We start from the raw sequence: 25,829 nt of genomic DNA on the forward strand, positions 1-25,829 counted from the left end.
TTACGAGTTCTTGCAACGATCTCGAATAAATTTTCAATAGTAATTGGGTTCACATTCAAACATTTATAGATATTTAATAAATTTTTCGAACACATTTAACATGTTTGGACAAAATCTATTGGGTTCACATGAACCCGTAGGTGGATTCGCCCCTGCGTTTGGACACAAGAATTATAAAATTCTAAAAAAAAAAGTGAAAAAAAAATTCAAATGAAAATTAGAGTTGTGTTTGGACATGAATATAATTTCGGGTTGTTTTTGAAGTTTTGTGAGTGATCTGAGTGATTTTGAAAAACAGTTTTTAGAGTTTTTCAAATTTTCGAAAAATTCCAAAATTCATCTTCAAGTGAAAATTAAAATTTTTATGACCAAACACTAATTTTAAAAAAAAAAGTAAAAAAATTCTTATGCCCAAATGGGCTCTTAGTGCCTTAATTTAATGGAGTGAAGCAACTTAATTGTCCTAAACTACTCTAACGTGTTATGTACCTTATTCTTTCAAACGTTCTTATATTTATTAACCGAAAACTTCGTTCAAGATAGACTCTGAATAATCAAAATAATAATTCTTTTAATATTGAAATATACGAAGATAAATAGACGTTACTTACATTTTCTGTATGGAGAAAAATAGTCAAAGATCTTACTCCATATATCAATTAAAATATCGATAATTCCAAAGAACTTTTCTTCAGGTTTATTTCATAACATTAATATCTCCTCATTTTGTCAAACTATAGTATCTATTTTGGACAGGGTTGTTCAAAATCGAACCGTAATCAATAACTAAACTACAAAAGTAGATTATTGGCTCTTTTAGTGGATTCACGATTGGTGAACGGATTAAAATTTTATAATTAACGATTTGTCGGTTCGGGGCGGATTACTCAATTCTGTATCGGATAAAGCTTTAACCCGTTAATAATTATTATATTTATATTTTTACCCAACGTATATAAAATATCTCTTCCACTGTATAAAACCCTAATTTCTTATTTCCCTAAATTTCAGTAGCATTCTCTATTTCTCTCAACAATTCTTAGGAAATATCGACACCAATCAGGCCTAAGCTTCAACACATAACTTATTTGGGAGTAAGACTAGGCATAATTAGATAGTTTTTGAGGCTTTTATGCTTAAATGAGTCGTTTAATTTGGTAACTGAAATAAAATTATATCCAGAATTTATGTTAAGTAAACTTCTATTACTGGGTAAGGATCCTTATTTGTATCTTAGCTTGCTTATTGTAAAAGAATTGAAGAATAAGAAATTGCTATTAACAATGAGAACTTCATTGGCCTACTGAAGTGTGAATTTGATTGGATGTCTATTTATTGTTTACTATCTTGCTTAGTTATGTAATTCTCATTTTTTAATTTTATTTAGCCGATAAACTGTCCAATAACTATCCGATAATCGCTAACGTGATGCCGATCAACTCGATATCTTATCGGATGGCTAGTGAATTAGTATATTTACAGATCGATAATCGATTAACCAAATCGTTAAGTGTAATTATCCGTCCGATCTGTGCGAAAAGCAACCCTAATATTGGACCGTGACAATTGTATTTTTCTTTTGATTAATTTGACGTGAACCATTTTTGCCTTGAAATAAGAAAATGAACATCAAATCTCTCTGCACAGTTCTCATTCTCAATTTTGCCTTCCCCATTTTTGTTTGGTCGACAGTACAAAACGGACTTTTTAAAGTCGTGTTTGGTTCAAACTGTGGACTGTTTATAGTAAAATAATGTGTCAGAAACCAAAAGCAGTGGTACCATCCCAAACTGTCAAAACCAACCACCCCTTATGACTCTTTTACTCTGTGTGTGTGTGAGAGAGAGAGAGAGAGCTTTCAGCATATCTTGTCTGACTGAACTTTCTGGCGGCTCCTATTTCTCTCTTTTCTTAATCTGTTGAGTAATTTTTTTTTTATCTTTTTCTTTTGTGTATATTTTAGTTTGAACGCTTTCATATGAATCTTAGCCTTTGAAATTTTTGGGGTTTATTATTATTGAGGTCTGAACAAGGTATGGATAGAATCTTGATTTCACTTGTATAATTGTATTGTGTGAAAAGTTGGGATCTTTTTGGTGTTCTAGCTAGTTCCTCTATGCAGTTTATATGCTTCCAATTTTGGGTATTTCATATAAGTAGTTCTTTTAAGTTCTAATATTTGATAGCTTTGAATTGGAATAGCTTGACGTAACTGGTAAAGTTGCATACATGTGACCTCATGGTCACGGGTTCGAGCCGTAAAAATAGCCTCTTGAAAAAATGAAGGGTAAAGTTGCTAGACCCTTGTGGTCCGACCCTTCTCGGGGACCGGACCCTGCGCATAGCGGGAGCTTAGTGCACCGGCTGCCCCTCTTTTGAATTGGAATCTTGAGTTGTTGTTTCAGTCAATTCTGTTTGAAATTTTATTGCTTGTGTTGAGATTTTTTAAGCATTGTTCAACGGTTCTTTTGGAAAAGATGGTTTTTTCTAAGCCTGGTTTTGAGGCAGATACATGTTTTAAACTTTATGGGTTCGAGAACAATTATTTTGTGCTTATTTAGTGAAATTTTTAAACATATATGTAGGCTTGGGACCAAAGCTACTGAGTTCGGATGAACCCGTAGGTTGAACTCTACATCCGCCCCTGGGCCTTTTGTGGAGCCGTAGCTTACAACTTCTAAGGATTGGGGACAACTCAAGGGAGGTATTTGAGTAGGTCATTAGGTTGATTATGGGTTGTGTTTGTGGGAAAGCTTCTCCGTCTGTCAAAGATAGGCGAGATGGCCAAAAGACGAGAGAATTAGCTAAAGGTGCATCAACTGTGGTGTCAAAGAGAAGAGAAAGTTTCAGGGTGAAGGAGAAGTTGGAAAATGGGGATGCTAAGGTTGGTTCTTTCGGTAGGAAAGGTAATGGATCTAAAAGGGTCGGGGACGATCACTATGTGAAAATAAAGCAAAAGCTTGAAGTTTCTGTGAATAGTTTTGCAGGATATGGAGTTGTCCCGAAAGCCATGGAGGCGGAGTTGATTGCTGCCGGATGGCCTTCTTCGCTTGCTTCTGTGGCCGGTGAAGCTATTAACGGATGGCTTCCACGCAAGGCTGATACTTTTGAGAAATTAGACAAGGTATAATTCGGTTTGCTCGTTCTATGACGAGTTTTTTATGTCAATTACATTGCACAACAACTAAATCTTGTGCATTTGCTATCTATTCTAATACCAATATAAGCACATGAAAAAAGGTATCAGTTTCCTCATGAGTGACATTGCTTAATTCCATCAAATTATTTTTTCCTTGAATAGTTCCATTTTGGATAAATGCCATGTATGCTCTATCCCAGTAGTAATCTTGGTAATATCCTCTTACAATTGAATTATGAGGAATACACACTGACCTTGAAGATTTCATGATGCACGACATGACGACAACGGTTTTCAAAAATACAGAATATCATTTACTTAAGGGAAAAGGGTCAAATTTACTCTACTTTTGAATATTGTCTACATTTAACCTCCATTATACTATGTCTATCGGGACAAAATTCCCCCTGCCGTTAGCAAAGTTTTAAAATCTACTTTCTATGTTTTCTCTTAAAGATCAACAAATGCATAGAAGTCTAGAGTTTAAAATGACAACATATAAGAACGAATCACTGTAATGTATTTGAACATTATTCTTTAAAAGATATTATATGGGATAAACTCATTAAATTGTCTAATAATCATACACTTAATTCCTAATGAATAGTTTATATGGTCTGCAATCAAATTGACTCTAGAACATACTAGTATTGTAGTTCTTAACATACTAGTTCTGTAGTTCATAGGTTCCTATTACTATAACTATCATGAAAGTTGTTAATTAATAATTATACTTCATAGTTTGTTAATCAAGAGTTTTTTGATTGTGTGATGGCATCTTATTCTTGTAGATTGGCCAAGGAACTTATAGTAGCGTATACAAGGCACGTGACCTGGTTAATGATAAAGTTGTTGCGCTCAAAAGAGTGAGGTTTGATAAAATGGATCCCGAAAGTATAAAATTTATGGCAAGGGAGATTGTTATTCTGCGGAGGCTTGATCATCCAAATATCATCAAATTGGAAGGTTTAGTTGTATCAAGAGCATCTTGTAGTCTGTACCTTGTCTTCGAGTACATGGAACACGATCTTACTGGATTGGCGTCTCTTCCCGGTATTAAATTTACAGAGCCGCAGGTACTTCTCAATGGGCTGTTTGTTGGACGTTATTATTTTTTTTTTTAAATATGATAATTTCTCCATTCACACTGCACGATTCAATTTTAATAACTAGATTTTAATCTTTCTTTGTTTTTTATAGGTTAAATGTTACATGCGACAGCTTTTAAGTGGACTTGATCATTGCCATAATCGAGGTGTTCTGCATCGGGATATCAAGGGTTCTAATCTTCTAATTGACAATAATGGCGCTTTAAAGATTGCAGATTTTGGGTTGGCGAACTTTTTCGATAACCAGCAAAGTGTTCCATTAACAAGCCGTGTTGTGACTCTTTGGTATCGACCGCCAGAGCTATTACTTGGAGCAAGTCATTATGGAGCTGCAGTAGACTTGTGGAGTACTGGCTGTATACTTGGAGAATTATATGTCGCCAAGCCTATAATGCCCGGTAGGACAGAGGTATATAGTTCTAACACTTTTTGTGACTCTCTACAGTACTCGACCTATCAATCAACTACGTTTCAATCCCAAGTGTATTTTTCTCCTTAATTATGATATTATTAGTTATCAGAGATTTAACATGAATGAGTTAAATTTCCGTCATCGTAGGTGGAGCAACTACATAAAATCTTTAAGCTTTGTGGTTCGCCAACTGCGGATTATTGGAAAAAAACAAAACTATCTTATTCAGCAGTATTTAAACCTGTACAGCCTTACAAACGGCGTATTGGGGAAAGATTTAAGGAGCTTCCTCCATCTGCTGTCGGATTACTGGAGACACTACTTTCTATCGATCCTTCACTTAGAGGAACAGCAGCTGGTGCTCTTGAGAGTGAGGTACTTTTCTAACTCGTCCAACCCCACCATAGGCAGAACCGGGATTTTAACTTTATGGGTTCTGGATTTTTAGAACGATCATTTAAGAGCTACTAACTGAGTTCTAAATTTAATATTTCTACATATTTAATGAATTTCTTAACACAGACAATATTTGAGCAAAAACTACTGGATTAGGCCGAACCCGCATTCAGGCTTCTAGCTCTGCCCCTTAACCCCACCCCTCCTTTTTTCCGTCCAAAAGTTGGTGCTTTGAAGCCTTGTCATTCAAGTTCAGCAACTTCTTTCTTTCAATGCTGAAATATTTGTACTTTTTGTAACTTATTTACTTTATGTTACATATTTCATGTTGTTAATGGAGCCTAGTAGCTGTTGTCATTTACTAGTATTTGAACTATTTTCCTTTTTGTCCCTTTAAGATTTCCTTCCAACGATTCAAATTTATGTTAAATCTTTTAATATGGTATAACAATATATTCAAACTTTAGGCTTAATATCCACTCTAGTCAAAGTAGGTTATGCTTTTTGGGATAAAGGGAGTTCTAACATATGTATGAGTCTTTACAAGAAATTCTCAGTCATCTACGCTAACAATAATCTCATGGGCACAGCAGAATTAAGCACAAATATAAGACATGCTCTGAGATGTACAAAGTCTTGCTCCACCTTTTCAAATGTCGTCCTGCTTTCTCGCAAAGTAACCACATAAGTGCCAGGGTGAGTGGCAACAAGAAAGAAGCAGACATGGAAAGGTGAATCTTTATTTCAGAAGCAATATGCGACAGTTTCACGAAGGGGAGTCTTGGAGCAACGGTAAAGTTGTTCTTGTATGATCTATAGGTCACGAGTTCGAGCCGTGGAAGCAGCCGCTAATGCTTTTATTAGGATAGTCTGTCTACATCACATCCCGTGAGGTGCAGTTCTTCCCTGGACCCTACGTGAACGCGGGATGCCTTGTGCACCGGGCTGCCCTAATATGAGACAGTTTCACACATTAGGAAGATGAGATTGACATTGACTAACCTTGTTGTTGCTGTTGTTTTTTTCCCCTCTTTTTTGATATATGAGACTGAATAACTTATCATAATGGCGTTAGAAAAACTATTCATCATTCTTTTTAAAACTATTCATCTTATTCTTGATTTTGTGTAAGAAATGCTTAATGAAGAACACAATCAACCACTGTTCAGATCTGAATTTTAAGTCTATTTCCAAGTAGCCAGTTTTATACTGTTCCTTCAATGTGTTTCCATCATTTATCGCATTATAAAGTAGCAACAACTGTTTTCCTTGTTAACAATAAGGTATTCCCTGTTCTTACAGTTCTTCACCACAAAGCCATTTGCTTGTGATCCTTTAACTTTGCCGACATATCCTCCCAGCAAGGAAATTGATGCAAAATTGCGGGAAGAGGAAGCTAAAAGGTAAATGCTGTTAACAAAATCCATCTTTTGTATGGGTAACCTGAAAGCATGTCTCTTTTTTGTAAAAATGGTATTTATCATCTTAAAACATGCTTTCGATTCTATACATAAACATTATCTTGGAATATGGTTAAATACTTAAATGGATCTAACATAACGAAATAGATGTTTGCATTAAATGACGGTATTTGGCTTATACAGTTCTGTCGTTTCTTAAATATAAAAAATTTGCAACCTAAAATTTGTTTTTCGGACTGCAAATATCCTATGTCCATATCATAATAGTCATCTGAAATAATTACTGCAGGCAACCCACTGCAAATGGATCAAAAGAACGTCAGGCAGCTCCAGCAGATGATGCTAATGCCAAGTTGGCAAGGTCAATGCAGGTAATTTTTTATGGGTGTTTATATTTTGTGTTCAAATTAATTCAAGTTTCCTTTTTTTAAGGCCAGAGGCTGAGAATACGGGAAGCTAGACAATCATGATTCTTCAAATTTTCCTCTTGGAAATTGGAATGTGTTGAAAATATAACTGTTGATAAATTAGTTGTATTCCGTGAAAGATTGGAAACTTGTGGTAGCTATCGGCGAGCATATGATTTGTTTTCTTTTTCCTTCCTGGTGGAGCATTAGTGTAGTATAATGTGAAGAAAATTGAGATATTATTGTGACTTTTGAGCTTTGAGCAAGTTTAAATTTATGTAAAAACTCAAAATGAATAAAAAAAGATCTCAACCACTAAATATTGTGAGGTAGTCTATATTTGATAACCCTTGTATCTTGCTGACCTTTGCTTCAGAAATAACTCAATCTGCACCCATACCATATATCTGCACTTGTGTTTTTTCTGTAAGTTCTCGATTTGTTTGGTTAATTGCTCCTTATAGCAGGGGAAGCAGACCAGTTCCAATCCTAAGAGCCAAAGTGATCGGTTCAATCCCCAGAAGGTAGCTGCTTCTGGCTTTCGAAATGATCCACCTAAAGCATCACAAGCAGTGAAAGAAACTGTCAACAATCACCTCGAGAATCTTTCAGAGAGATTTTCAGCCAACGAGGATCTCTCGGAGACATTTTCTCATTCAGTCCCTCTGGCTCTAGGGGTTGGGTGCGCAAAATCTGGGATGAAATATGATGATATTTCTATTGGTCTGAATAGAGCCGACATATCGAACTTAGCAGCATCCAGGTCCGTTGTGTCTGGAGATGCTCGAGATGCAGCCCATCAAGTAGAAAGGCGAGCGCGGTTGCTAGATGAACATTCGAGGAAGCAGGACGGGAAGTATCTCACGCAGAACTATACGGGTTCTCATCAATTTGAAAGTGGAAGGACCAGTTTGAAGGAGGCAAATATGGTAAGTTCTCATAACCACATATATCTAAGAGTTTGAGTGCTCGGAAAGAACTGAGGTACTGTGTAGTCACTACTGAAACTTCGAACTCTCAAGAATACGCAAACTTCTTTAGCTCAATCAATCAATTATTCACACCTCAGTTTCAAATAAGTTGGGGTCGGTTATATTCATTCGTTGTGTCAATTCTTTTCTATTTAATTCCATTTCATTGCAATACTAAGCAGTCTTATTGAACTTCTTTAGCTATTGACTAAAGATGTCTTATTTTGTTGTTCCCTCATATCATCACTCCAAGGGGAGCTTTGGAGCAACGATAAAGTTATCTCCGTGTGACCAAAGGTCACGAGTTCAAGTCGTGGGATCAGCCACTGATGCTTGCATCAGGGTAGGCTACTAACATTATACCCCTTAGGTCAAGGGTGCGGCCCTTCTCCAAACCCTGCACCTTGATGCCCTCGTATCATCACTGCTACTTTTACTCGAAGGCCAGTAAACTCTCGTCTAATCAAAATGTTGTCTGCAGTCGGTAATAGCATGCTTGCTGTTTTAATTTGCTACATTTCTGTGGTTAGTGAGAATGGGTATCTCGTATGATCGATTACTTATCTAGCTCTTGTTTCTTTGTGTAGAACGGCCATGATTACGAGGGAAACAAGATCTATTTTTCTGGTTCACTACTAGTTCAATCAAGTAAAGTAGATCAAATGCTTAAAGACCATGATCGTCAGATCCAGGAAGCTGCACGACGAGCGAGGCTGGAGAAGGCAAGAGCAGGTCAAGCTCAGGCTCGAGGAATGTGAAGAACATTTAATTCTCTATATATATTTCTAGTTTAGGAACAAGATAGATAAGCATATAGAGTGTAGAGAGATTTTTTCTTGTAAAAGCATAAGTAGGTATATGTACAGTTTGTTTGAGGAATTGTTATATTTTTCTTATAGAATTAGGAGATCATCAGCTCAATATGAACATAGTCAATTTGGCAGCTACAAATGCAGGACATACCGTTCTTTTTTGTATTAACTTTTACGGTTAATATGTGTTTTTACACATTCACGCTTTTCTTAAGCCGATGGTCTATCGGAAACAGCCTTTCTATCTCACATAGGGTAAGATTTGCATACACTCTATTCTTTCCTGACCCCACTTGTGGGATCACATTATGTATGTCGTTGTTGATGGTGTGTATTTACACATTTATATTGAATAAAAATGTAAGAAAATGAAATTATTTTATTACTTTTTGACTTGCTTTTATATTCGTCAATAGTGTAATCATATATTTATCATAAACTTGTAAGAAAAAAATAACATCTTTCAATTGTTAGAATAAATATCAGTGACAACCAATAGTTAAATATTTAGTTGATAAACAAGCAGCACTAGTGGTCTAGTGGTAGAATAGTACCCTGCCACGGTACAGACCCGGGTTCGATTCCCGGCTGGTGCACTTAATTTGTTTGCGGGGATAGCTCAGTTGGGAGAGCGTCAGACTGAAGATCTGAAGGTCGCGTGTTCGATCCACGCTCACCGCATATACTTTTCGTCCTGTTTTATTAATTACTAATTGAAAAGGAATGCTGGTTCAGTTTTTCTATTTGTTTCGTTCATAGAAAATGGTATTGTATATTTTCTAAATTCGTAAATGAGAAATAACATGGTTATTGGAGTAATAAAGCAAGTGGAATTAAATAGCATTCCCTCCCATGTTATGTGGATCTAGGATTTTTATAACATGAGTGCACCATTAAAGAAAAGAGAAAAACGAAAGTATTAAATAGAAATTGATCGCTACTCCTTTAGTAAATAACTTAACATTCAACCAAGTGCATCATTTAGCCTCTTTGGAGCATGAGTGCCAGCAGATGATATTAAATCAATTTTAAAAAATATGTACATAAATTACCTACTTTGACGAAGAGACCATGGGTTCATTTGCCCCGTGAATTAAGCGATACATCCGCCCCTGGTTATGTGTTATTCTTCTTTCTTTAGTTTGTTAAAAATATTTAACCGTAAATTTTTAATTTTATCCGTAACAATATGCATTACTAGTCATGAAAATATCATGACTTGTTTAAGACAACTTGAAAAAGCATTACAAACAATAGGAAGTTGAGTAATTGACCCTATTTATTGCTTTTAGAGCCACAAAAGCATTACAAACTGGTACAATACTTGGTTGAAGAAATGGCGTGGGATAGCCACTATTTAAGATGATATTTATTTTTTATACAGCAATTCTAATGTTGAGCAAAAATAGCTATTACTCTATTAAAATTAATATGAAAAGACATTTTTACCCTTTCTTCCATAGAACTGGAGCCCCGACAATGGCGAGAAGCGCAAGACAATCACCATTACCGGCGACCACCGGAACAACAATAGCAACAATAATCCTAACCCTAAACAACTCATCGGAATCCTCCTGCTCATCGTCGTCCGAACACCAGCAGCAACATATAACAACACCCTAACTCTGAAACTGAAACAGAACAGGAAGAGCATTTCATGGAAGCCAGGTACAGTGGGTAATGGGTTCCTCAACAAGAAGCTTTAAGATTTGCTGTATATTTCACAAGGAAAAGACTTTTGATGAGGATAACAACAATGATGATGAAAATGTGAATCAATCAAATAAGAAGGATCTATTGGTACAAACTCAAAAGTTAAGGACAATAGGTCCCTGAACTTACAGTTACAAGTTCAAAAGTTAAGGACAATAGGTCCTGAAGTCCTGAACTTAGAGTAACAAGCTTAAAAGTTAAGGACAATAGCACATGAACTTAGGCTAAGAAGCCCAAAAGTTAAGGACAATAGGTCTTGAACTTAGACTAACAAGCTCAAAAGTTAAGGACACTTGGTCCTGAATTTACAGTTACAAGTTCAAAAGTTAAGGACAAGTAGTCTTAAAGTCCTGAAGTTAAGGACATGTAGTCCTGATGTTCTGAACTTAGAGTTACAAGTTCAAAAGTTAAGGACATATAGTCTTGATGTCCTGAAGTTAAGTTCAAAAATTAAGAACATGAGTAGAGGGGTATTTTCATCCGGACAGTTAAAGTTTATTAAAGCAGTGGCTAAAGACTAAAGATATTTTAAATAGTGGCTTAAAAGTAATACATGTGTTATTAGTGGCTAACCGTGCACTCTCCCCTGCTTGGTTAGGTTTGAAACTAGTTTTCAACCACAATACAAAGAAAATCGTTCTCACAATCAAAGTAAGATTGTTAAGTCATTTGCCGATACATCTCCTCTTGACCACACAGATTTAGAACACTTTGACTCTATTAATTTTACTTTGAATATCTATAGGAATTATTTAACTTTTCCCTGTTTTACGAGAAAAAGAATAGCAATTTTAAACTATTTTGCGAATAATTGGAATTAAATCACCGATGGCAATAAAAGCAGGAATTAATTAAACAATTGAAGAGGGTAAGGATAGTGCATATAAGCGGAAATGATAATATATATTGATAAGTTATGTGCCTTTTGTATTTATATGATTTACAAACTTCATATGAGGACCAGATAAGGAACCTGTTACACATCCTCAAAGTGTTCAAGAACAACAAGTCACATGTCTGGCACAAGTTCCAACTTGATCAGTCAAAGAAACGGCAGAGGGAACAGATGGCTCTCAGTTCCTCCGATAACAGTACAAGTCAACTCCCTACAACTGTTAAAGTTGCTGCACTATTTCTCTGCACACTCAATTGTGCAATTTTATGGAGCATCCTTTGTACCGGATAATTGCATATATCATTCCAATGACTTCACTTATATATTACCAACATGAGGCAAGGGAAAATATACACTTGCAAACCCTAAATCATTAAGTCCCTCTCAAGTGTGCTGCTGCCTTCATCGACTCAAAAGCTTGAAGAACAAAGTAGCAACAGAACAAAGTACCGGATCCCAGCACTGAGTCTACTATATGTCCTTAGTATTGTTGTATCTTTGATCGTGTTATTACTTGTAATTCCTACTCAACTTAGTTAGAAGCATTCCGTAGGACATCGTCTGTAAAACCATAAACTTTGTGTTTGTGTTTGGCTAGAGTTAGTCAAAAGAGCTTTATAATAGAGTTATTACAAAGAAGCTTGCAATAGAGTTATTGCAAGTAGGTGAGGGTTTAAGAGGTAAATTTCTAGATTACAATAGGTTGTAATCTAAAGTTTGCTCAGTTAGTGAATTTAAAATCCTACGAGTGTAGGTCGTGATTTTTAATTCGGGGCTGAGAGTTTTCCACGTAAAATACTGATGTGTCATCTACTTACTGATGTGTGTGTTATGTGGCAACTAATAGAGAACCAGATTCTCTATACAATTTGGTGAACTCTAAGTTTACATCAATTGGTATCAGAGTATGTTCTTTCTATAAGGATACCTAGAAAGGATTCACATGGATGCTTTACCAAACTTTGAAGAAGGTCAATCAACCTACAAACCACCAAGATTCAATGGACAATATTATAGATGGTGAAAGACAAGGATGCATGATTTTATCATGGCTGAAGATTCAGAGCTTTGGGATGTCATCTGCGATGGACCCTTCGTCCCTATGAAGACCATTTTCAAGCCAGCTGTAACAGTTCCAAAGACAAGAAATGAGTACAACGATCCCGACCGCAAAGCTATAGAGAAAAACTTCTGAGAAAAGAAAATCCTCGTCTGTGGTATCGGATCAGACGAGTATAATAGAATTTTTGCTTGTCAATCTGCCAAAGGAGATCTGGGAGGCTCTCCAAACTGCACATGAAGGAATAAATCAAGTCAAGAAGTCAAAGATTGACATGCTCTCTACTGAGTATGAACCCTTCAGGAGAAAGGATGATAAGTCCATTCAGGACATGCATACTCGATTCACCTCCATCATCAATGAGCTCCACTCTCTAGGAGAGATCAATATAAGGAACAAACTTGTCAGCAAAATACTAAGTGTATTTCCTTGTTCTTGGGAAAGTAAAGTCAATACTATCACAGAGGCAAACGATCTACAAAAGCTGACCATTGACGAACTCATTGGAAATCTGAAGACCTATGAAATGAAGAAAAAGAAGGACCATGAAAGAAAAGAACCCAAAATGGAAAAGAACCTGATCCTCAAAGAAAGCAACAATGATTAAAATGGTGAGGATGCTGACATAGCCTATTTGACAAAGAGATTTCAGAAAATGGTTTGCAGAAATGGAAACATTCCAAAAAAGGGCAGCTCCAGCAGATTAAAAGGCTATGACTTGTGTCATAAATGCGGGAAGCCTGAACATTTCATCAAAAAATTTTCTCTCCACAAGTAAGACCAGTACAAGCACAACATAGACAAAACAGCCAAGAGAAACCCGGTTCTTGATAGAAAATTTAAGAAAAGATACTGCTGACAATGTTGTGAAACAAGCTCTTGTGCATGGGGAGATTCCTCCAGTGACTGAGGGAGATGATGAATAAGGCGACACCTCTGTGATGACCATTGAAAACGAAGCAGCTGAATATGACTCCATCTTTGCCCTGATGGAAAAATCTGACGAGGATGAAGATGAGGTAAATTTTCTAGACGTTCAAAGAAATTTTCTTATTCTCAAAAGAAGCTTGTATCCTTAGCTAATATTCTGATTGATGCATATCATAATCTTATCAATGATAAAAATGTGTTAACTGTGGAACTAGGAGAGGTAGAACACGAGAGAGATGATTTGTAGTCATAGTGGTTAATTCAAAAAAAACATTGAGGATTTAAAGAAAGAAAATGATGCTCTAACTGAGAAAATTGAAAGCGTAGAGCATGAGAGAGATAACTTGTTGGTAGTAGTTGTAGATCTAAAAGAAACAATAAAAGTTAAAAAGAGAAAACAGTTCTGGAAACACTTTAAAACGCGAGGAAGTGGCAAGTGAGGCACATCTTAAACCAGAAATAAGCTCAAAATGATGAAATTGAGTCTGTGTGCTAAACTTGAAAGAAATAGACAACTCCAGGAAGATCTAGGCATGGTTAAAAATGACCTAGATAAATTTCTAAAGTGGACCTGGTCCTCTGATACTAGATCAATTTCTACTACTAAGGAACCTGGTCTCTCCAATAAAAAACGTGTAATGCCTGTTTGGATAAGAAAAATTTTAATTCGCCCTTTTCCTCACTACAATGGACCCAAACTTGTTTGGGTTCCTAGGTCTAATCTCTTATTTCCTTGTGCAGGGAGTAGTGAAACGAAGCAGCCAAAGATGGTATATGGATAACGACTGCTCTAAGCATATAACTGGAAGCACTGATGATTTTCTTTCACTCAAAGTCATGCAAGGTGGGAGAGTGTCCTTTGACAATGGAAAAAAGGGATACATTCTGGGAGCTGGAAGAGTTGGGAAGACACTCACTTACTCAATTGAGAATGTGTACTATGTGAATGGTCTGAAATACAGCCTACTGAGTGTCACTCAAATCTGCAACAAAGGAAACAAAGTTAAATTCTTATCAAAGACTTGCACAGTCACAAATCTTGTGACTGATGAAGTAGTTCTAATGGCAAAAAGATTCAAAAATATCTATGTTGCTGATTTTGCGTCTTTAAACAGCGGGGATCTTACATGTTTGAGTGTTGTTGATGATGATGTTGAGCTATGACACAGAAGATTGGAACATGTAAGCTTCTCGTTGCTGAACAAGCTAGTTAAGAAGGACATGGTTCGCGGGCTGCCTATTTCAAGGCTCAAGGATCATAAGGTGTGTGATGCATGTGTAAGATCAAGGTATGCCAGGTCCTCCTTCAAGCCAAAAAAAGAAGTTGCGAGCACGTGATTTTTGCCCAACCCAAAATACTCCTACAAAATCACAAAATAGATTTTTGTAATTTATTTTAATTTTTATAAAATATTTAGGAATATTTGCTTAATTATACGCATTTTAGGTACATTCTTGCATACATTAAAAGCATAGAAAATACCAAAAATTATATATTCGAGTTTCATGCATTGCATATTAGATTTTTGTATTCATGTTTTAGGATTAATTGGTTAATTAATTGCTTTATTAAAATGAAAATCACAAAAAATATCGTTCCTTTTACATTTTTAGATTTTAATGCTAGATTAGTAATTTCTTCTTCATTAATTTAGGGTTAACTAAATTTTGTAAATATTAAAATTAGATAATTAGTTTAATTTTGCAAATTAAATTAATTTAAGATTTTAAGTAGTTAAAGAAAGGAAAACAAGGGGAAAATAATTTGGAAAATGAAATAATTGGGCCAATTTTTAATGCTCAAATCCGTCCAAAATCCATCCCAATTCCCTTCAATACCTGGTCCAATCCCCACTCTCCAAAACGATCCCATTTCACGTTTTTTCATCACAGCCATTGGATTCAGTCGATCCAACGGCTCAGAACTGACCAACCCCCACCTATATAACTATCCTAACCTTCCCTATGCCCAGAGAATCCCTTCAGTTCCCACTCCCCCGTCTCTAACCTAAACCCTAGCCGCCCCCAAATGCTCTCAGCCCTTACAACCCAAACCCTAGTCGCTGCCCCACCGAAAACTATTTCACGACGGCGGCCGATATCCAAACACCGCCAAACTCACACCCTACAACCCCCTTCTCCCCCTCACCACTAATCACCAAATATCTCCCGTCAAAACCCCTACAATTCCGCGAAATTTGGATCTAAGAACCCTAAGAACACTGGGTCATGCATGTCCTTTCCTCATCGTTCTTTTCTGATTCCATAGTGTTGAGATTCACCCCAAATGGTTGTTCTTAACAAGAACAACCTTTCGGGGTCGATTTTAAGTTGTATCGAAGCCAAACACGAGGTCCATTTTGTTCTTCTCTGTGTCATTAGGTACTACCCTCTCTTTATTTTTTTTATCTTATTTTTTTTTTGTTTTGTTCTGATTCACGCCCATAAAAATAAAAGAAAATGAAAAAATGTGTTGTTAGGGTTTTATTCATCTCCGTCTTCTCTTGTTTTGGTTAATTAAGCAACAACATTAATTAAATCGTAACTTTTAGGATAGATTCCGTATGTTGTTTTTCTTTTCTTGCTTTTGTTCTTCTTGTTCTTTCTCGCTTTGGTATTTAGTTGCATGTTTTAGGTTATTTAGGTTATTTTGTGTTATTGTTATCCATTTGATTTGAATGCTCCATGCCAATTCATCCTTCATTGTTTGTCCCTTAGATTCAATCTGATTTATATTTTTGTTGTGATTTGAGTAGTTTGTCATTAGCCGTTTGAATTAGATTTCTGATTGTTTAAATCAGAGATTCACCATGAAATTAGTTCATTTTAGGTCTATTTTTTTTTTAATGTTCAGATGTTCAAAATTCAATCACATTGTCTAGTTTTGTTGTTTGATTTACATTGGCCTGCTCGTTTGTGTTTACCCTAATTTGTAAATTAGTGAAAACTTCTAGGGGTCAATTGAACAAAAGAAAAACTTAAAGGGGGTTGTTTGAAGGACGGGCAAATATGAAATAGGATAAGACCATGTTAGAAGGTTCTAGAATAGGGGCAGCTGGCCCTATTTGGCCTGCACAAAATGCTGAAGCCAATGAGGGACAACCAGCTGTCCAATTCTGTTAAAAGATGCCTTTTGTGGTTGAATGGAATAATTCCCTTATCCTTCTAAGCACATGGCATTTTGGATGCCTATAAATAGTACCTTTCTCATTCATTATAAGAGAGATTCAGAACCCTAAAAAGCATTACAAAAGACTCAGCTACTATTCTGTTGGGAGCTGGTTCTATCCTCCTTTGATTTTTAGCATAAAACTTAGAACATTTTTCCTGAAATTTCTGGCTTGAGTATGGATTAAGTCGAGGCTGTTACTGTTGTTGATTGGCTACTGATCTCCCCTTATTTTCTTGCTGAAATTCTTACATCTTTCTGTTCTTTGCTGTATCCAGGTATTCTCATGAGCTTTGAAATGACAAAGATGAAGATTGTAACATGTTGGCCTTGAGTAGAACTTCAGATTTTCTCCTTTGTTTGATATCTTCGTTTTTTGGTTTCGAAGTTTCTTTCCAGATTTTGTTTAAGCTTGCTGAAATTGATGTTCTATTCTATAATTTAGTCACAATATTTAGGTTTGAAGGATTGAATTAGCTTAGTTGTTTCTTGTATGGTTTGACAGTTTACAATGCTTAACTTGTAATAATTCACCTGGACATTCGTTGGGAATATGCAAGTGTATACTGTTATGTCTAGAAGGGATATGTGTTTGAATTATTAGCTGAATCACCTCGAATGACAGTATTGTTAGATTAATGGCATGTTTAGATCTAAGGGTAATGAATGAGTAAGTTTAGGACTTGAATCTTTTGTGGATATTATCAGCATGTTGATAAATTAGTTTATAGTGAATGATTATGTATTCTACATTCTCAGTAATTAGGTAGTGTATTTTGTGCACAAATGAAATGAGGCTCAACTAAGGCCCAAGCACCAAAATCCCTTTGGTTGAAATAATTGGGCATGGTGTTTGGCCTATATGAGACGACCTGCTTGACATAAGGCCTAAGGCGATCAGATCTAGGTCTCTCTTGCCTTGGGGCTCAATTCCGAGCCCAAGAGTCTTCAGCATTAGTTTTAAAATTTTCTGTTAATATAACAAAAAATGAATTCAATGTGGAGGTTTATTTCATCTGTTAGACTGATGGGCCTAACGTTAGCCCAAAATAATATAGCCCTGATCGTTTTAGACCTGGCAAGGTCTTTGATGATTCGTTACTTCTGGGCTCATGTTTCGAGCCTAAAAAGCTTTAATATCGCATTTCCCTGATCAAATAACCTGGTGGGCTTACTGCTGGCCCAATTTTTTATTTTTTTTAAATAATTAAGGGTCTGGTTTCTCTTCCAATGCAAACTTAAAATTAGTGGCCTTTTATAACTCCAAACTTACTTTAAACATGAACCTTCATAGTTTTGCTTTAGGCGCGCTATAATAAAATTAACATAGCTACAGGTACGGTTCCGTGATGTAGTTGTGATACATAATTTCCAAATCCGGGGGTACATTTATGTGACCCGGCCATAACAACTAATAGTGTTAATAATTTAAACATGTTGTAAGTCGTGGGTACGGTTCTCGTGACACGATTCGCAATGTGTACCGACCAAACAAATGTACGACAGTCGTAGCTTGTTCTAGAATAATCCCATAAATAATTAAAAGCGGTGAAAAGCTAAAAATGCACAATAGGTATAAAACATATAATTAATCAGATAATTAGGTCAATAATAATAGTTGAGCGACCGTGCTAAAATCACAGAATCCGGGAATGCCTAACACCTTCTCCCAAGTTAACAGAATTCCTTATCCGGATTTCTGTGTTCACAGACCATAAATAAGAGTCAAACTTTCTCGATGCGGGATTTTAAGCCAGTGACTTGGGACACCATAAATTATCCCAAGTGATGACTATGAATGTGAATAAATAATCCAGTTTCGGTTATTGCCACTTTAATTGGAAAAACTCCCTTATACCCCCTTGTGGGTAGAAAAATGAGGTGTAACAGCACTGACAACTCTGCTGGGGAACGAACATAAAATCTCTTGTTCAGGGTTCAAGAATTCGAGCTTAGAGTAATTGTTATGTTTGGCTTATTTATTATCTAATTTTTATTATATGCTTGGGCCTAACATGCTAAATGCTGCTTTTTACCACTTTGATATTATTTGAACTGTATATAAATTGCTGCGAAACCCTTCTCTTCTAATCTTCTGGAAAGTGCACGCTGGCGTGACTTCTTTTCTGTTAGAGTCATATCCCAATTTTAGAACGAGGTTCGGACCAGTTACAAAGCCGGATGACCTTTTGGTTCCCGGTACGTAGCCTCCCCGGCTCGAGTTGTCCGCTCGGGTAAACCAAGTCTAGAACAATACACCGAGGTTTTAGACCTAGAATAACATAGCCTCATGCCAGATCCCTTGTAGGAGCGCTTGTTTGCTTCAAGTGCATTTGACTTTGGGGACTCAACACAGGGGTTTGGTCCATCTAGGACAGGTGTACCCGAAAATAAAAAGACCAACCTGATGCATTTTACGTGCTACCTGTACATTTATTTGTTTCGGCTTGCATGTTGACCGGCTTCTAGATTAGGTAAGAAAAATCAAAAGAAAAACCAAGTTCGGGGTACGAGAGAGAATTTCATCCGTTTCCCAAAATCTGTTGTCCAAAATATCTCAAAACTATGCCGAAATTTTTGAAAAAAAAAAAAGAAAAAAAGGAGAAAAGTTATTTCAAAATATTTATGTTTTTTCTATTGTGTCAAAACTGACCGAACTATGCGGGTTTTATTATCACCGGATGTAGGATGTAGGCAGCCCTCACCGGGTCCAGCCCCGTTTTTGCAAAAATAACCAAAATATGAAGTGTCATCATTTTTTCTGTAGTAAATAAAATGGGTGACACCGTTTTTGTCTAAATATCCAAATGTCCCAACGGGACGCCAGAAGGCTATTTTTGCAAGAATAACCACCGATAGTTTCTTCGTCAATTTTGGCCACTTAGCGAACACAACCCTAAAATCTTCCATTTCGAAGTACTGAAGGGCCGCATTCGCAAAAGTAGCCCTGATTTATTTGAGTTTTGCAAGATAAACCCTTTTTATCAATTTGAAATATGATTCATTTTGTTTTTAAACCAATCACCCTAATCTAAATGTGCAGAATGAGCACGAGTCAAAATTTAACAATGAAGGTCATGACTAAGATTTCGTTGTCACTTCACATGTGGTGGGAAGATTTGAGTGAGCAAGGACGAGACACGATCAACCATTACCTAGGGGCACTCACCGGACTCTAAGATTAGGCCTAGGGTGATATAATAAAAGCACTGGTGACATTTTGGGTCCTAGCTCACAACGTTCTACATTTCCCGGACTTCGAACTTACACCTACTTTGGAGGAGATAGCGGTTTATGCTGGGAGTACAGAAGGTCTAAGACATAAATACCTGGTCGCTCCAAGGGCCGTCACTCCTCACAAGTTTCTGGACTTACTAAAAATAAGCAGACAGGTCCAGAATGCAGACTTGGCGGATGGCTTTTCCACTCGAATCTGTAGTAAAAGGAACCGACCAAAGTGGGAAGAGCATAGATGCTTCGCTTTCAAGGTGGCATTCTTAGGTCTTCTAGTGCTTCCCAGGAAGGACGAGAATATTGATCTACGGGCAGCTGGATTCGTCAATATTTTGCTTACCAATGCCAAGAGCACCCTCACACCTATGATAATATCTGAAATATTTCGAGCTCTCACAGCTTGCAAATCCGGAGTAGATTTTTTCGAAGGGTGCAATTTATTACTACAAATGTCACCATAGAGGAGTTCGATACAAGGGTCAATGGGTTCGAGATGCCAGAAGGGGTAGTAGATTGGATATCTCACCTTTGTTCCATAACAACAGATCAGATAGAATGGACGTTAGGTTGGCTTCTTGTTAATGAGATTATATACATGCCTGCCATCGGTTCTCATTTCCTCCTAATGGGTCTCAGAAGTATCCAACTTGATGCCCCATACCGAGTTTTGAGACAGCTACTAAGATGCCAAATAATCCTCAAAGACGAAGACCTTAGCATTCATACAGTCGAGATCCGCTCTAATTGCCAATTTCATGAAGCAGTGGTTTGCCAGATTTGGAGTGAGTGCCAATACTTGACCGCGAACACCCGAGTACGTGATTTATCCAAGGGTGAAGTCTCGCCCGATTACCTTGCCTGGTATAAAAGGAGTGTTGATTTTGGAAGACCAGCTAAAAGACCCCACATCCAAGAATTTGTTGAAGCATCACAAGAACAATGGGATTGGCTAACCAAAGAAAATGAATACAGGGCCACCATAAGCAAGTTAGTAAAGTAAGTCAGAGATCTTAAATTTGATAGTGGGTTGCAAGTCGCTGCGAATGAAGGCGAAAAGAAGAGGTTGGCCTAAGAAAATGAAGTCATCCGAGCCCAAATCCAGAAGATGAAAATAGCAGCTGAGAACCCTACCAGAAGGTGAAAACATGAAAAGCTCATCAACGGCCTTAGACGGAAAGTGTGCGATTTTGGGGTTGATTTGGAGAGGGCCGAAGGTGAATTAGCAAAAGTCAGGGAATAGTTGGCTAAGAATGCAGAAGAGCGGGCAAGTTTCGTTCAGCAGTTGAAGGAAAGGTATGACAAAGGAATCACGGGTCGGAAGAAAAAGATCAATACCCTTGAGAATGAAATGACCAAGCAAGCAAAGAACTTCAAAGCAGAAAGAGAGCACTGCTATGCATTGATGTTGCGACTAGAAGAGGACTTGCAACAGCTGCAAGAGCAAAATCATACAGCCACACAAGTTTTGGAGGCTAGATCTCAACATATTGGACGTCTGCTACAAGAGAAGGGCGTCATCAGGGAGAGGATTAGAAGAATTGCTGACTATTATGATAAAGTGTAATAAATGCGAGGACATGAACAGGTCTATATTCTTCATTGCAGTAATGATTTTTGTTCGTCGGATAATGGATGAACTATATCGCCTCCAAGAAGATATGACACGTAGGCCCGCAGCGAGACCGACTGATGTCCCGCTGGTCCCTGGAGCAGTATTGGAGGCACTTATGTATTCCTGATTTTATTTTCGAGTCTGTATTTTAGTTTCTTTTAGAGTATGTTAGTCCACTTTGAGTCTTGTTTCGGTTTTTTTAGTGTTTGAGTCTGTATGACAGAGTCATTGTAATAGAGGAAAATCATAATGTTTTTATTTAATGAAAATTTGAAAACCAAAAGTATTTATTTCTTTATTTCGCATTTATCACCTGAACTATGTAATGATCTGATTCATGCGGCATCATGATACGTAGGCAATCCCCATAGGATTCGACCATAACCATAAAATGAAAAAGGGAAAAAATCAAGTGGAGAGAGAGAGAGTGGAAAAACAAGAGAACAAAAGCGAGTGTAAAAATAAAAGGGGAGCGACAAGTGCCTAGTGGGAAAGTCAATAGTGACTGGAAAAGGGCAGTAGTGAAAAAGAAAAGAAAAAGAGGGAAGAGAAAATGCAAAGTGAAAAGAGTTAGTTAAAGCCGAGATGACGCATGTAATCGTTCAGATACACGATAGAAGCATTTAACTATTTAGGTGCATTGCATCCCAAACGTGCGATTGCCTATCTGTTAAACCCTTAAACACTAACAAGTTTGCTGTTGTCCTTGAGTTTAGGAAGGCGGTTAGTTTGTTCGGCATTCTGGCAAGCCATCCATGTAATACCAGGTCTAAACACAAGGCGATCATGGCTAGCAAAGAATTGGACGCGAGTGTTATTGACCCGCCGAGAGAAATGGAGGAATCTGAGTCTGGTTTGAAAGAAGAGGTACATAAGCTAAATCAATAACTGGCCAAAATGTATCAGGCATGGATGAAGGGGCATCCTCCACCGTCATACCCTGCTAACCTTGCTTTCATCCCACCACTAGCTCAATCTCAAGATCCCCCCATTCTTGATCTATCCCCACAACATGTACCAAGCTTCATCCCTTACCATCACTATCATGGCACCACTTCCCAAACCATCCAACCTCCACTATCCAAAACAACCACATACCCTGCTCCGCGAGTTACCCCTGTCTTCGTAGCAGCTCCGTAAGCTACCCTCCATCGATCTTCTAGTGAACCGACATTCCAAGCCCAAGATAACTAGTACTATTCCCCAGAGCCCACTTTCAAAGTCCCAACTCCTACATTCCTCACTTTAAACTTCCTGTCGAAACTGAGAAGCCGCCCAAAAACACAGAGCAAGAGGAGATATTTAGGAAGGTAAAGAGCTTGGAGAAGTCGCTGAGAAATATGCAAGGGTTAGGTGGCCAAGTGAGTGTGGCATATAAGGATCTATGCTTGTTTCCCGATATCCAGCTGCCTGCCGGATTCAAAATGCCCAAATTTGACTTGTACGACGGGCATGGAGACCTCGTGGCCCACTTAAGAGGATTTTGCAGCAAAATGAGGGGCGCTGGGGGAAGAGATGAATTGCTGAAGGCATATTATAGTCAAAATTTGAGTGGTGCAGCATTGGAATGGTACACCCCCCAGGACAACAACAGGTGGTACACTTGGGATGAGTTGGCTCAAGCTTTCGCTCAGCATTTCCAGTTCAACATAGAAATTGTCCCAGATCGCCTATCCTTAACTAAGATAGAGAAAAAGCCCGGTGAGAGCTTTAGGGAGTATAGTTTCCGGTGGAGAGAGCAGGCGACACGAGTCGACCCTCCAATGAAGTAGGATGAAATGGTGGATAGCTTTCTTCAGGCCTTGGAGCCTACTTACTTTGGTCATCTGGTCTCGGCCATAGGTAAGTCTTTCAATGAAGTAGTGAAGATGGGAGGAATGGTAGAGGAAGGACTCAAATCGAGCAAGATCATGAGTTACTCTGCCATCAAAGCAACCACACAAGCGATCCAGAATGGCACCAGGGGCGTGTTAGGGAAAAAGAAGAAAGAAGATGTTGCTATGGTCATCTCAGGATCGTGGCCTGGCTCAAAGGGTTCACGACACCATTACACCCAGCCTCGACTCCAGCCTCAAACCTACACCCAAACTCCATATAATCCACCCCAACACTACTTCCCACCACCAGACCCTCAGTATTCAGTCAGGCCACCCCAATACCATGTCCACCATGCACAGTCATATGCTCAACCCCCTCCTCACCCCCAATGACGTGCACCAGCTCCACAAAATCCTTATCCGCCTCCACAAATATACCGAAACCCTACTGGTCCAAAATTTCACCCCAGGCCGGAGTATAGAAAGGAAAGGCAGCAGCGGAAGCAAACTTTTACCCCATTTGGAGAGTCTTACGCCAGTCTATTTCAGAGGTTAAAGCAGTTGGGCGCTTTAAGGCCGATTGAGTCAAAATTACCAAATCCCCCTCCGAAGAACCTGGATTATTCCCTCAGATGTGCATACTGTTTTGATGCTCCAGGGCATGAAATAGAAAATTGTTGGCATTTGAAGAGCGCCATCCAAACCAGATTGAGGTCCAAAGCCCGGAAGCACCCAACATCAATCAAAATTCATTACCATCCCATGCCGAAACACATATGATTGAGATAGTGTATAAGGATGGGAAGCCCGAGAAGCCTTCGAAGTTCATCATGATGATCCGTGCCAGTGAAAGTAATTCAGTCAAAACTCCAGTTGTTTGATAAGTTGGTATTTTACCAACTTATCTTGTCTTTAAGCCTATATTTTTGCTTTGTTTGAGTGATAAAATCATGTGTTTAATGCCATTTACTTCTATATTATAGGTTCTATGTCATCTAAAAGTGATCTTGAAGAAACCAAGTGAAACGAGTCAAAAAGAAGCTAAAAAGAAAAAAATCTGGGAAGGGGCCTCAGTTGTCGCAAATGCGACATATACCTGGGAATTGCTTATATATCAGTGATGGAAATTGCGAGACGTTTCATGCAATTGCGAATAAAGAGCAATCAGGCAATCTTCGCAAATGCGAAGAATACTCCGCAAATGCGAAAGTCAACTAGGCAGTCAACCTTTGCAAATGCGATGTTTTTATCGCAAATGTGAAGTCAAGCAGTGGAGCCATAGTTCGCAATTGCGAACTTTTGTTCGCAAATGCGAAAATTGTGGTTCAGTTCTGGGCACTTTTGGAATTTCATATTTTTTGTCCCCAAATCCTTTAATACCCAAACCAGCTCACTTGTAAAATATCTTTTGGCATATTTTCAGTTCCAAACACTAGAGAGAACAAGGTTGGAAGCTAGGATTTTGCACATACACTTTGGTCTTGAAGATTTGAAGCTTGTGGTTGAGAATTTCTTACCCATTTATGTTCATTTCTTCATTTCCTTGCTTTGTATTGTATATCTAAGTGTGTAGTATTTTATTCAACACTTGAATCTTGTTTATGGAAATATTCATGTTTAAAGTGTGGATTAAATACCTTGTTGTGCTTATGTATTGAATGATTTTTATTCTTTTATGAAGTGAGTCATTATTACTTTAATTATTCTTGTTCTTTAATGTTTCCAAAGGGATTAGCTAACCCTAGGACTTGCCCATTAACTCCGAATGAATTTTGGGAAAGATTATTTGGGGTTGGGAACGATTAATTAACAAGAACTCGAGGCATTAACCCTCATTTTATAGAATCTACCTAGGGATGGGATTGAACTACTTGTAGCCATTCCGGGTGTGCTTAATCTCTTAATTATTTTAGGGATAATTCAATTAGGAAGTCTTGTTAGTATTTGGAAGAAGCTAATATAGAATTATTACCCGTGTCTAATTAACATAAACTCGCCCATATTTGTAAAATCGTGAAATACGTTGGATCGTTACTTGAGTGTAATTCTCGATGCATCCATACTTGTAGCCATTGATCATTTTACTTGCTTTCTAGGTTAGTTTACATTTCCACATTTAGATATAAATATTTTCTCAAACCAATTCTAAATGTTTGGCATTGCATAACAAGTGATAATTCTCTTACATTCCTAATCGCATACATATAGTTCTCTGTGGGATTCGACACCGACTCATAGTTGGGTATATTATATTGCATGTGACTGTGTCCATTTACTTTTTAGTAGTGGATTTGGACGTCATCAAAATTGGCGCCGTTTCTAGGGAACAATTTGACGTAATTTAGGTTATTTGAGAAATAAGCGTAAGTGCTTTGGTCCAAACTTGTGAATAGTTGTGTAATTAATTTTTCTTACCTTGATCTATTTTTCTTGTTTGTTTCTTGTTTATTTTCTTATTTTTGAAAAATGGCATCATTTAATGAAAATTGGTCAGATGGTAGTTGTCGCACCTCCTTTTCCGCTCCCGCGAGGGTACAAAGGAGTTTTCTTCAATTAAAGGACAGTCGAAACGGGATTTGTTTGTTTGTTTCAGAATCGCCACCTGGGAATTTTAAGGCGTCCCAAGTCACCAATTTTAATCCCTAAATCGAGGAGAATATGACTCTGTTTATTATTCTGCGAACCAGAAATTCGGATAAGGAATTCTGTTAACCCGGGAGAAGGTGCTAGGC

General features: G+C 37.6%; 1 protein-coding gene and 2 non-coding genes across 8 annotated transcripts; all 3 read left to right on the forward strand.

The window, feature by feature from the left end:
• Positions 1-1,600: 1,600 nt before the first annotated feature.
• LOC107807634 (putative serine/threonine-protein kinase At1g09600) lies at positions 1,601-8,884 on the forward strand. Of its 6 annotated transcripts, none has more exons than XM_075256598.1 (10): positions 1,641-2,033; positions 2,586-2,906; positions 2,988-3,124; positions 3,931-4,215; positions 4,340-4,657; positions 4,808-5,035; positions 6,359-6,459; positions 6,767-6,848; positions 7,349-7,813; positions 8,443-8,884. In XM_075256598.1, exons 2-10 carry the CDS (start codon positions 2,732-2,734, stop codon positions 8,611-8,613), a joined length of 1,962 nt encoding a protein of 653 aa, XP_075112699.1. In that variant the 5' UTR covers positions 1,641-2,033; positions 2,586-2,731; the 3' UTR covers positions 8,614-8,884. The 6 variants fall into 6 exon arrangements, with proteins under 6 accessions (XP_075112695.1, XP_075112699.1, XP_075112696.1 ...); XM_075256595.1 differs by having other exon boundaries at positions 1,774-1,918; XM_075256600.1 differs by having other exon boundaries at positions 1,774-1,918; positions 7,352-7,813.
• Positions 8,885-9,192: 308 nt separating this feature from the next.
• Positions 9,193-9,263, forward strand: TRNAG-GCC (transfer RNA glycine (anticodon GCC)). Its single transcript has one exon. It is a non-coding gene; the product is annotated as a tRNA-Gly (tRNA).
• A 12-nt stretch (positions 9,264-9,275) lies between these two features.
• Positions 9,276-9,348, forward strand: TRNAF-GAA (transfer RNA phenylalanine (anticodon GAA)). The gene has a single exon. It is a non-coding gene; the product is annotated as a tRNA-Phe (tRNA).
• Positions 9,349-25,829: the final 16,481 nt, after the last annotated feature.

Source organism: Nicotiana tabacum, chromosome 1 (assembly GCF_000715075.1).
Source record: "Nicotiana tabacum cultivar K326 chromosome 1, ASM71507v2, whole genome shotgun sequence".
Taxonomy (NCBI): domain Eukaryota; kingdom Viridiplantae; phylum Streptophyta; class Magnoliopsida; order Solanales; family Solanaceae; genus Nicotiana; species Nicotiana tabacum.